At 36.6% G+C, this 13,511-nt stretch overlaps 1 protein-coding gene across 1 annotated transcript in view; it reads right to left on the bottom strand.

Annotated features, from left to right (window-relative positions):
• PTPRD (protein tyrosine phosphatase receptor type D) overlaps positions 1-13,511 on the bottom strand; it is a 297,200-nt gene that overhangs the window by 101,638 nt on the left and 182,051 nt on the right. Inside the window, exons 20-22 of the mRNA XM_046663898.1 lie at positions 12,073-12,185; positions 889-930; positions 290-387 (exon numbers count right to left, since the gene is read on the bottom strand). Coding sequence (XP_046519854.1) covers positions 290-387; positions 889-930; positions 12,073-12,185 — 253 coding nt within the window. The remainder of the gene's footprint in view (positions 1-289; positions 388-888; positions 931-12,072; positions 12,186-13,511) is intronic.

The following is a 13,511-nucleotide window of genomic DNA, read 5'->3' on the forward strand; positions in this document are numbered from 1 at the left end:
TGGGAAGCTTATCAACTCAGTATATTCTATGAACTTAAAACGAGAAAAGCTAAATCAACCTCATTAACTAACACTGAACAAATGTAAATACTCAACACCTTTTAAAAGTGGAACTACTATATCAGTTGTTCAGATACTTCTAAACTGGCTATTTGTTATAAATTTTTGTATCAGATTCTGAGTCATATTTGAAAGAAAAAGCATCAGTGAAGTTAGTTTCTAAGAATATGGTCAAAAAAAGGGGAGACAACTCTTGAAATTATTGTCACGTATAAACCCACTGAATTACCTCATATTCCTGGGAAAACTTCAAGTTGTCATTTGCTTTCAACCTTTCAATGTGATCTGCAAGTTCCAAGATAGGTATTGGAGGATGACTAGCCATGCCTATTAAAAGGAAAGAAGAGACACATTTGAACACAAATGAAAATGATACTAACTATTGCAAAATATAGGGGATACTATAGTTAGAAATGGCCTGAAAATATGTGAGTAGTAAAGATGTTTAATGTGAGGAAGCAGGCAGATAGTTTGGTTACTCAAAGCAGGACATGCTCTGGAAGGATGAATTTTGTAGCCAAATGAAAAGTCACCAAGCATAATCCCCAAACTAACACTCCTAGTGTAAAAGAAAGCGTTACTGTGCTATGAATCAATGCGGTTAGCTAGCGGAGAAAACTGACAGGCTTGTTGTCAACTTCTGCTTTGAGTAATGACTGTTATGTCATTTCAAACTCCTTCTCCTGCACTGTGTGAAATGGAAATTGTGTGGAATTAAATGGTGTAAAGTGAACTAAGAAAACAGACATTGAGAAAGGCCTAAAAGGGAAAGAGTAGTAGCTTGATAGGAAACATAAAGTGACTTATGCAGAATCAAGGAAAACTAACTTGAAGAATGAAGGTTACCAGGGTAACCGGAATCATCTGAACCTGCAAAGGAAATGATGGTGTGAATAAAATAAAATAGAACGAATTTGTTAAAAAAAAATGAAATGGATAGTCTGATAGACTTTTTAAAAGGACTAATAAAAATGCTGCAAGTCTTTACAGGATTCACTATACACTGTGACTAGATTAAGATCGCTTTAATATTTCACAAACCTGTAGGTGACTGACATTCGCATGCAAACATGGACACACAGAATGACATGCACCACAGCTCATAGACGATAATCATCGATGACAAAATCAGACACCAAACTGAGTTTCAAAAATGTTTCCACTAGTAGCAGATTGTAGAGGTTGGGGTTGCAGTCTTCTCCTGGACATTTATAAGTGGCCACACTAAAAGCTTTGTGGTATTTGGCCCCAGATCCCCATTATTCAACCCCCAGCAAACCTACAATCTACTTCAGGTGTAAACATCTTTGTCCACTAATGAGAAATGAACGCAGGAAAGTGAGCAAATGGTCAAAGGACAGGGAGGGAAAGAAGGTGAAAAAAAAGAAAGCAGTGGCAGCGGGTGGCTCATCTTAGTTCAGTCTGCCAGCTGAAGATACATAAGTTTCACAAATTCCGTTAAAAATAATCCACTGCTGATTTTGGTGATTCCTGTGTCTTTCCAATGCTTTCGTGCTTTTCATATGATTTGCATTTTATTTCTTTCTGATTAATTTTTCAAGAGTTCCATGAGAGAGCATTGCTGACTCATGTCTTAGAGATACAAATTCAGCTGGCTAGAAAATCGTGAACTAGCATGCCCCCGGGGAAGCCTCTGAAGCGGGAAAAGAATGATGGAGGGACTCAAACTGGAGGCCATGTTGACATTCTGCTGTCCCTGGGACTCTTTGGAGGGTGTTGGCTGCGGAATGGTGACCATTAAGTCAACATGACATGTGATTACTTTATGGGCATTTTAGAAATTGTGCCACCATTGAAAGTCATCCAGTACGTTCATTTATCTCAAATGCCAAATTACCAATGCTTCTGGTAAGTTAAGTAAAAAACTACTTTGCTTTCCCAGACAATCATTTTAGTATAGTGCTGAGACATGTGGTGTTTTAGTGTTCATGTCTATGAAGGTCTGCTTCCAGTCAGCTAAAATCTTAATGGAAGATCCAATAAAAATGAGTCAGCTTGGAGGTAGAAACTCTTTGTTGCTGATATAACTATGCATTTGGAACAAAATATTGGAGCCCATTTCTGCACCTTTTCCACACAGATGGTAGAATTGAACTAACTGACATTCTGTGGAGGGAGTGGGTGGGTGGCAGTGGTCTAACAGTTAAAGTGATCTTATCCAGATGAGGCACTCCCAATGACAAGAATGGAAATGTAAGGGCACAAGAGACTCTAGGTTTATCTGGAAATGGAAATGGAATGATGTGGACATCCATTACAGTGCTTTAACAGAGAAAATAACAGAGACAAAGATGTTTAGACCTTTTCGAGCGAATCGTGGGAGAGAGTTATTATCATATATGGACTGAGTGGTGGTTTGGCTAGAGAGGGAGGACACAGAGCCAATCAGGGAGGCGTAGGGGACTGAATTACTGCTCAAAGCTGCAAAAAGTAAAGCCAGTTGGAGATGGGAAAAGTATTAGTATAACAGCAGTAGAAAACCATAAATATCAACCAAAGATGCGATCAACATATTTACTTCTGGCATGCACTGGCACAAGGTTTGGAAGTATTACTTTGGAAGCTAAAGAGAAATCCAAGCAAACCTGCACTGACTCTTTACATTCTAAATCAGGATATATACACCACATGCAAAGATACCAGAGCATTCAAGAATTATTTAAGAATTCTTAGTATGTATCATATTGTACCAAAGTTCTAGGACAGGTAAAAATGGCAGAATGGATGTTTCACAGAAAAAGGAGAACTTGTGGGAATCTGATGGTACAGGAGAAGGAATTCTGCACTAGAATACTGGATATGAGTTCTGCTTCTGATTCTGCCAGCTATGAACAAGGACAGATGACTTTTTATCAAGCACTTCAATTTTTTTACCTGTCAAATAAAACTGTGGAGCTATTAAATTCTGGAGTCACTTCCTTCTTTATAACTTTTATTTCTACCTCATGTAGATAGGATTTTTGAACATATGGAAATTAAAGAAGGGTCTCAGACGTAGTTCATACATAAAGGTTCTAAAAGTTCTAGCATCTTTAGTTTGAGGGGTAGGGAGCATTTACTTTTTACAAAATAGAGAATTTATGCAGCTGAATTGTCAACTTTTTGAATTAAGAATAATATCATTTTCTTTAGCCGACCAAAAAGTATATTATGATGTTATATCATGTATCCACAGTGAATAAATGTCAACATAAAAATTATGCTAAAGAATAAACCTGGGATGAAACTCCTCTAATATGAATCTCTTCAGTTCATATCAGGAAATAATCACCAAGGATCTACTGCAAAATACTATTCTATATTCCCCTGAAACTTCTCCATTGTCCAATGTTTAAAAAATCTTGTATGATATAATCAAGCATGTTAGATTCTGAATGAAAAAGCAGACATTAAGAAAGCGATGAAGTTGACCTCACTGTCGTATCTTTTCAATCTTTTGTCTAGCAATCTGGGCATTGCTCACAGTCTGCAAACCAACGTTTTTATTTGACCAGTGTTTTCACATTAGCATCATTTAAGGCACTTTAAAATTCTTTCTTTCAGACTGCACACCAGAACAATTAAGTTAGAATCTCTGGGTGTGGGAACGAGACATTGATATTTTTAAAGTTCTCCAGTAATGGCTCTCAGTCCTATGGGAAATCATGATGGGGGCTTGTAACTCCATTTATTTATTTTTTCTACTCAAAAATCATATCAGGGTTTATGAGAACGAGATCAGCTTTCTCCTGGTGATACCCTTGAATCTGCTCTGATTCCCCATTAGCAAGCTTTCGTACTTTCGCTATTATTAGTAGCAAAGAACTTGAAGTGCAGCTCACAGCTGATGAGGACTTGCCAGGGTCACGACCTCATCAGTTCAAAGCTAGAAATGCACAACATAAACGCATTTTAACGGCACACATTGAATCTCAGCAGAGTTTTCATTTTGAAGCTATGATATCCATAATATACACTGTCAACAAGAAAAATGACAGATGTAGTCATGGAAATCTGCCTTAGGTTGGAGAAAAAGACATGACGGCTACTTTTAATAGGGTACATATTTGTGATAGTAACATCATGCTGTCTCCTCATAAGAAGTAAAACTTTAAAATCATGGCATTTTAAACTGAGAGGTGCCCTAGAGATTACTTAGTCCAGCATTTTTGATATATACAAGAGGACTCTGAAGTCCAGAATAGTTAAATGACTTAGGTATGTTAGTTCATCTAGTAAATAAAATCTTAAGTGGTTTTGGCATCTTTCTACTGCATTATTTCTAGAATGGCAGTTAAGATCTTCTAAAGCAGGGTGCAAAAAGTCTCCAGTCACTGAAGGTGCCAGGTTGGTGCCATAAATGAATGAAGATGACCAGGTACTACATAGTAAACACTTTCACAAAGAAATGCAATCATCCTCATTTCCTAGCAACAAGAAGCCTTCCAGTGCTTTCATTTCTCTACTTTCAACAGAGGCTCAAGAAAGGGGGATATTTTCCCATTATAAGAAAAATAACAATAAGCATGAGATGAATGCCAACTAACATCACTCTCAATGCCAGGGTCATCTTTAGGGCTGGTGTAGACGGTGGAAAACTTCCAGAAGGGTGAAACTATTCAGGTTTAGCAGACATCTTCTAAGTGCACCGCAGGGCCAAGAGGGTGAGACTTTTCAATAGCAACTGAAAGCCCAGATTACCTGACACTTCCTCAGTTTTCACTGTTGCCTCAAAATTATGTTGAAACCCAGTGGGGGTCCAAGAGAAGCTCTTTGCAGCCATGTTTGGCTACCTAGATTGCGACCTCCATTTTAAAAGAGCAAAATGTTCCTTTTGTACGTGATTTAAAATCCAAGACGGATGAGTGACAGCATGCTTGTATCCACAAGGCAATGGGCAAGACACCAAGCATTGCACGGGGGATGTGACAGTGTGGGTTACCCTCTGTGGGTTCATCTATTTTCCCCTCCCCACCTCCATTAATTTTACCAATTAGGAAAACGAAGTTCAGAGGGGTAAAAGGATTTGCTCAAGTCATCATGATCAATAAAACTATGGCTACATAGGGGATTTGATCCCAGACCTTGTCACTTCTCCTTTAGGGCACTTCTCATTATGCCATGCTGTCTCTTAAATCATTTAACACCGTGGAAGAGAGGTGCCATGTACATAAATATGGGACCGTGAGACTGTATGGGCTATTTATGCAGTAATACAGAGATAATAAACCATATTCATTTTGAGAAAATGTTTCAATAACGTAATAACTTCATTTAGAAGGTACATCTGATTCTGCTGGGGGCAGGAGGTAAAGAGCACTCACACACACATCTTTATTTTCCAGTTACTTCTCATCAAAATACTGTGAGTTTCCATGAAAACATGAACTAAAGGCATACATTCAAAATGTTAAAAACTGTAGTGGTATTTGGCAGAAGACTTTTTTAAAAACCCTAATTTACAATGTTTTTGCTTTTCAAATGTTCTGTTATGTTTTACTAAGTCAGTAATATAATCAACAGTATATGCTTCAAATGACTTTTTTATCTATAGAGAAATGTTTATTAATACTTGCTTTATTTTCCCACATTTCTTAACCTTGCATTAAACGCCAGTAGGCACTTTACAACTTTAAAACTATTGTGCTAAGTAGAGCTTTCAAGGTTATTAACAGTGGTGGAACATCTTTTAGATGATTTTTTCTGTTACTACATATGTGTAATGACACGATAATACTCTCTTCATGGTTTTCCTTTCCAACAAATTATGGCAAAGGCTGGAGAACAGTTTGTAGCCATGGGACAGGGAGAAACTAATTTGTGCATCATATCAATGACTGCAGTCCTATCAAAAGTGTACTTAATTAAGTTAACAGTCATAGAGAGACAGTTTACAAAATATCTGTCAGATTTTAACATAATTGGTGCACTATTTAAAATACTCTGAATGTTACACAAATACTCTATGTTTACATTTTGTCTCACAAATGAATGATGAATTGAAGAGAATATTGATTTATAAGGTATAATTGTTTCTTGGTAAAATAATAATGACAATTTGGCTTAATCCATGACTAGGATCATCATTAAGGGAAAGACACTTCAGGAATGCTGTTTCTGGTAAGCACTGATGGCATAATTAAAATTCATTTTTGTATGTGTGTAGAATTTCTCAAAATGCAGGATTTGAACAAACCATGTTTCTTTATATCAGGAATTTATTAGTTAGATTCAATGAACCAAGGCTTTTGAAATATAAAATAAAAAGAACACATCTGATGTTCTTAATCCAGGCCATATATCTAAGTTTCTTACAGGACAAAATAAAATATGAAGATAAGAAAGTCTATATAAAAATGGATCTTGTCAGCATTGATCCAATTAATAGCATTAGTGGATCAGAAGAGATGCCTCAAAACCTTTCAAAGCCCATTCAGTTGCTGGGCAGACATTTCTGCTGCTGATACTGCTATTTCTGATACATTAATTTTTTACAAGTTTGTTTTTGCGTTTCACAGCCCATGAATCACCTCCCACCCATGTATGCTTTAGGGCGAAACATATTAAGGCCATCCATGGGATGAAAATAAGACCTTTATGTTGTAACATCTGATCACCAATTTTGAAATCTCTTTTCCTAAAAGGTGCAAAGTACAAACACTAGAGTTTTGTTTTTGTTTGAAGGTTTTTTCAGAGGAGGAGGCAAGGAGAGGGGTGTGAGTATGGGCTTCAGATACTGGAAGAGAGAATTTTGCACGCAAAAAAATTTTCTGATGGAAACTGATAGATCAATTAATGGAGGGGGGTGGAATTTTGTAGGCACAGAGAAAGGTGGTGACTGGTGCATCGTATGATGCTATCAGTTGCATGTTACCTTACACCTTTTCTATGCTAGAAAAAAGGCTTATTTCTCTAAGATGCTGAACTTCTAAACTTGCTTGTTGGGACAAAGTAGAAATATGAACACATATCAGTAATTTTCTTCTACATCACCATCTTTTGACAATATATTTATCTTAGGCATTTTGTCCAATGCCAGAGGCCATGGCCCAGAAGGGTTACACTGCAAGTAAAGGGTTTTTACAATATTTCAAAATAATCTGTAACTGGCAGTCTGTATCAAAATGGTAAAAGTGCCTACCCTAGGACACGGCAATCACACTTCCAGGTGTCTAACACTCAGAAATAAGAACAAACATGTGAAAAGAACTGGGCTCAATACTGGTCATTGCAGCATTATTTGCAAGAGCAAAACATGGGAAATAACTTAGCTTCCATTCATAAGGAAAGAGTCATACATTGTGTGACATTGCTAGAACAGAATAACATCAATACCATCAACCAATAAAAAGGAGAAAACCTAACACACTAACTTGGAAAAAAAGTTTATTTTTATATAGTTAAATGTTAAAACAGGAAATTTTATGTATATGCACTTATCTATCTATGTACCTGCTATACATTTCATCCTTTAAAGAACTGTATTTACATACAAGAAAGTCTGGAAGCATATGCATGGAGATGTACATGGAAGATATTTCAGGAGGGTAAAATTGGAGAAGTGATAGAAAAACTTTTATTTTAAATATGTCAAATAAAAAAAGAAGAAAAATAATAAGTGGTAGGATAATGAATAATTTTTCTTTTCTAAAAGAGCATTTTTGCTTTGTCCAACTTATACAAATTTTCAAACATACAAAAAATTTCAGTAATATAATGAATACCTGTGTAGCCACAATCTATGTACAATTGTTAACAAGCTTCTTTTCTATTTTACAAAATTTCCCCAATAAACATGTGTTGCCTTTGTAATTAAGAACAAGAAATATTGAGGGATGGGGTTATAAAATGACTTGGTAATTTTTTTAAGAAAAAAATAGAAACTTTACTCCCAACCTAGCCTAATGGATACAGTACGTGTAACTCATCCATCATCCATCTAATGCATACTCACTTACTCCTGTCCACAAAGAAATGTGAGGCTTCATAGAGGTTTCTTCTAAAGGCATCTCTTATAAGTGAGTATTTTCTTCCCTTCCTTCACAGATCTTAAAGGCTTGGAAAATGTAATCAGCAGTTAATAATTCTAGCAAATTCTTGTACTGCATCTCCTTTCTCATTTACTCATTTTCCCTGTTTTATTCCACTATCAATTTGAGGTGGTAATTCTAACCTTAGCTAAATGATACTTTTTTCTATACTTAGGTCTCTAGACAAGTTTTGTAGGTCATGAATGATACATGCAATGTTACTTTAATTGCATGCTCCATACTAGTTCTGACTGACCCAGTACGCCAATAATAGATGACTTATTGCTGTAAGCCATATTCTCTTAATAGATTAGGTAGTTGAGATTCTAAATACGACTTGGCTGTATATTGCCATCTGAACCTTAACAGACAGATAAACATAGTCATGGAAAATATCTACAAGCAGAGGTACTTGCTCTCAAGTGGGAAGGTGTGAGCCTTCCTCACCCTGTTCAGATGCTTGAACACAGTGTTTCACTAACAGAGTGACGTGATTGTCATCCAAAATTTGGAAAGTGTGCTAAAGTGGGGTTTTCTCCACATCCCGCAGCCTCACAAAGATGGCTATACTGAAAACAACAGGTTACTTTGCCTTCCTTTCATGCCTTAGCTGAGAGAGAGTGGACAGAATCCCAACCTTTCCTTTTCCTGACCCAGAGACAGGTGTGTTTATGGTACTGTAGTTAAGGGTACAGTTCTTTGAAGTACTTAAACTGTCAGAATACTGTACTTATATGAAATTTGGAATATATATTTCATTACCTTTCGAATATGAGGCAGAATTGAGGGAAAAAAGTCTGCCTCCTAAATCCATACTCTCCAACAACAATAAATAACTTAAAAAGTAAGTAGATTTTTCATTCACAAGATGATTTTTTTTTTTTTAAGGAAAGTACAATTTACAGAATCAGTGAACTAAGCAATGTGCTTCCTTTACCTTCTGAAAGACCTACTGAATTTCAAATGGCATTGTTTTGTTTGGTATTTATTATCCACAAGAGATCCATCAGAAGTGGGAATCAATTTGCGTTCATGAACAAGTTCCGTGCTAGGGGCTGGCTATATAAATCACAGGTTTCTGATTTTCACAGAAAGTCAATTGTTGAAGTGAATATGTAAATGGTTATTTCCCTATTTATGCACACCATTAATAAACATCGTCAAATTTATAACCTTTGTGGATAAGTAATTATACATTCAAAGGCATGATGTATATAAAAGCACATTTCAGATAATGAAAGGCAAAATTTTTGGTTTAAAATCCAAAAATTTACTAGTGTAACATCATCTGCGGTGTAACACCTAATAAAGGGTCATCTTATTTCATCATTTAGGGAAGCCTTTGATTATCTGTAAATAAGAGGAGAGGAAAAAGCACAAAAAAGTTTACTTGGTTAACAATCCCACCTTCTGCTCTCATTCTACTGGCAAGTAATTAAGGTAATTCATTGCCACTGACTGGAATTCACACTGGCTGAAGCAAATGTCCACATTTCTATGAATTTCACACTAATGGCTGAGTCTATTTCCTTCGCAAACCTGTCAAATGGTCAGGACAGCAGGCCACATCATAGAGTTTGGGAGATAAACAGACTATTTCAACAAATCAAGCTTAAGTACATTGCTTACTCCAGCTAAGGGGGATGACACAATGCTTCCTCAGTGAACAGATGTGCTAGAATCCTAGGACAATTTCTCCTGTTCTATTCTTTTCCTCTACTTTATTTCTCCTTCTTTACTTATTCCATCCACTTTATTCCATTACCCATTTGAGGTGATAAGTCTAAGCTTAGTTAAATGATAGTTTCTTATACACTTAGGTCTTCATTTTAATTTTGTAAAGCCATTGGTGATACAAGCAATGCTACTTCAATTATAACCTTCATTCTCCTTTCCAGTGACTCATATGGATTTTAACAGGTTCTCTCTATAAAGGGATCTAATATTCCCACATACACTAGGAAAATTAGATTCTCAATAGAATTCTTGGGTTTGGCCATCTTTGCAAAATTACCTGTACGAGTGAGAAGTACTCGAAGATGGAGGTCTCTTGGTTGAAGGCATTTCTATTTCCTTTCCTGTGGTCCCTAGCACTCTGCTAATAATCTTTTCTACATGGTTCCCATTCATGCTCACATTTATGCCTGGAAACATTCTCTGTTGGTGCTGGAGTTGGTGAGGGACAGCACTCCCATTGGCTCTCTTCTTTATGGGCTACTTTTGCCTTTCCACTCAACCCTATACTATGCCTCTGTCTCTGCGGAAGACTAAGGTTGTTTCCAATACAGATCACACTTTATACAAAAGCCAGAGGAGGTGGCGGCAGTGCTGAGCAGCAAGGTACTGAGAAATAATCATTTTCTCCCTTTCTACAATGTGCTGTTCTTATAAAGGATGATGAGGCAATATAGGCAAGTAATCTTGTAGCAGATCATTTCTGTGGCTTTCAGCTCCTCTATCCACTGGATTAGCCAAAGTGAAAAGCATAGAAATTCCTGGGTCCATTTTAATAAGTTGCCTGTAGCCTGGAAAAGTCAGTGTACTACTCTTGCAAAAAGTGCTGAACTGAGAAGCTTTACTACTCAATTCATGTCAAGTTGCCTTAATGGAGTACCTGGGGGGTGACTCAACAGGGGCATCCAAGGGACCACACTAATCCTGGTTTATTCAATCATCATGCACATGTTCATAGTCCACATTTATCAGGCTTTTAAAAACACACTTACAGGAAATTTTGGCTACGTGAACATTTTCTTCCACCTTTTATGCTGATGAGGGTATCACTTTACTTTTTAAAAAACAATTTTTAAAAAGTCTAACCTTATCTGAGATAGAATTTAAAAAAGCAAAGCATATTTATGATGATCTGTAAAGCTGCTAAAAATGCCAGACATTTCTTTAACTGAATAGTTACTACTTACTATGACATAACTCCATATAAAAGAGAAAATATGCTAAAGACAATAAACTGTGTATTTTCAATTCAAAGCAACTCACTGAAAGTGTGTAGTTTAATAAATCTGTAGTGTATCATACTGAGAGTCAGAATATCCACTTCACAGAGAACTTCCCAACAATTGGTAGTATAATACTACAACCAAATTTTAATCAAGCAATTTCTTAGATCGGCTCTTTGCTTTGTTCATTATCATTAGGTATTAAGATAGTGCCACTCAGTTTTATGTTTTTAGCTCTCTTTACCATTCGTTACTTGCCATTCATTTCATATAAACAAGATTTACTTAAAAGGAAGTAAAATACAACTAGGCTTGATTTAACAATACTGTACAAAATGCCCCTCAGCAGGAATAATATTTTTCCTCTGTTGAAGCACTTAATGTTCTTTATTTTAAGAAACAAGCATATTTTTCTTATCATCAGTCACTTTATGTGTCTCCCAGTAAGAAACTTAAATTGGTCAGTGAGATTTAGTATAGGGAATATTAGAGATATAAATTTTTGCCTTATTTTGTTTCTTTCCTTTCCTTCCTCCTTCTGGCCATCCCTTCTTCCCTCCCTCCTTTCTTTCAGAGTAACAAAAACACAAATTAATAGGAAAATATAAAATAAATATATTCTTTCCCAATGGGATGAATGATGTAACATTCATCCATGCATGCATGCATCCATCCACCCATTCACTTCATGAGAAACAGAATTCTTTCTAGATAGGTTTCACTGAAAATAATACACTGTGTTAAGCCCATAAAAATGGAAGATATTCTTATAACGCTATACTTTTTCCAAAATTTGAAGGCGAATAACAATTTTTTCTCCTCTCCACCCAGCTCAGATTTGCACAAAGAATTTAATTTTCTTTCAAGACTTATGTTTGGGTGAGTCTCTATAATATTAAAACAAAAGAGGAGGACGCACAAAATTGTTGAAATAAAGTGACATATTCATCTCTCGAGGCAATAGCAATTGGCTATAAAACTTCCAGGAAAGACTTATTATGGACAAGATGAGTCAGGCCTCTTACCTGGTGTTTGAAAATTAAGACGCCTCAGTTCTACTGGGTCTGTTGGGTGGTGTGAAGGGACCTCCTTACTGTTCGGTATGCTGCTCTTTCTAGAGTCGGACTCTGCCCTCTTCCTATAGGGAGAAAATAAAAACTTAAGAATAAAACAAAAAACCAGTTGAAACAGATTTAAAAAGCAGGGCATCATGCCCAAGCGCCCCAGCTTTCAGTTTGGAAACTTTCTGAAGGGCTAGCTTTGTGATCTTGTTCAGGTTCTCTCCTCTCTTGACCTACAGTGTTTCCTCAGGTCTAAAACTGTTGTTTAAGGAGATGATCTCAAAGTCCTCCATAAGCCCTAGAGTTAAATAATTCAGTGACTCTGCCTTTAGGCGTTAAGGCGATGATGGGAAGATATGCTCAGATCCTTGTTCAGCTATTGTCCCTTATCCATTAGTTCTATTTGTGAGGAAGAGGATAGAGTAACCCTACCCTTAGTAGCCAATACTAAGATTGTTGTTACCACAGAGAAAAGCTTGAAAACTAGGGCTTCAAGCTGAACCACTAAATCTGCCACTCTTTCCTCTTTCTAAGAATATGTAACTGGTGGCTACAAAGCTGAGCTGCATTGGATTTTCCCATATGGCAGATAAATACAGTAAGCAGTAAGTGCAGTTCTTTTTCTTTTCTTTTCTTTTTTTTGGTGAGGAAGATTGGCCCTGAGTCAACATCTGTTGCCAATCTTCCTCCTTTTGCTTAAGGAAGATTGTCCCTGAGCTAACATCTGTGCCAGTCTTCCTTTATTTTTTGTAAGTGGGATGCAGCCACAGCATGGCTTGCTGAGCAGCGTGTAGGTCTGTGCCTGTATCCAAACCTGTGAATCCCAGGCCCCTGAAGTGGAATGAGTGAACTTAACCAGCGCGCCACCAGGGTGGCCCCAGTAAGTGCATTTTTAAGATTACAAGTTAGCCTAATACCCAGAAGGAGAATTGGGACCACATAAAGTCAACATCTCTTTTCTCTTTCAAATTCTAAAGAAAAATAGTGTTGGCTGCTTATAGTGTTAAGCTAACTGTGATTAACACTTTGTTAATGAAAGTCAATCATAGAAAGATCAGAGAAAAATTTCACCTTGTGGATAGTCCCACTCTCCTGATGCTCTTTAAGGCACATGAACCATTAGCAGTGCCTTGTTATAAGCAATTCTTCACACTATTCATTTTACCTTTGCTTTAATTGCTACCTACTAGTTTTACTAAATACCCACGTTTAAAGTGTCACAATGTAAGTTTTAACAAATGTCTATGCAAGAAATATCAAATTTTCCCCTAAGATTTCTTAATTCATTTTTTTCAAACCCAAATAATCACAGAGTGGTACTTAGCTATTTTCTTTCAGGTTGCCTTAGATTAAAAACTCACTTAACAAATGGAAGACTTTTTCAAATAGTGCTTTATTCCAAA

This window comes from Equus quagga, chromosome 6 (genome assembly GCF_021613505.1).
Source record: "Equus quagga isolate Etosha38 chromosome 6, UCLA_HA_Equagga_1.0, whole genome shotgun sequence".
NCBI lineage: Eukaryota > Metazoa > Chordata > Mammalia > Perissodactyla > Equidae > Equus > Equus quagga.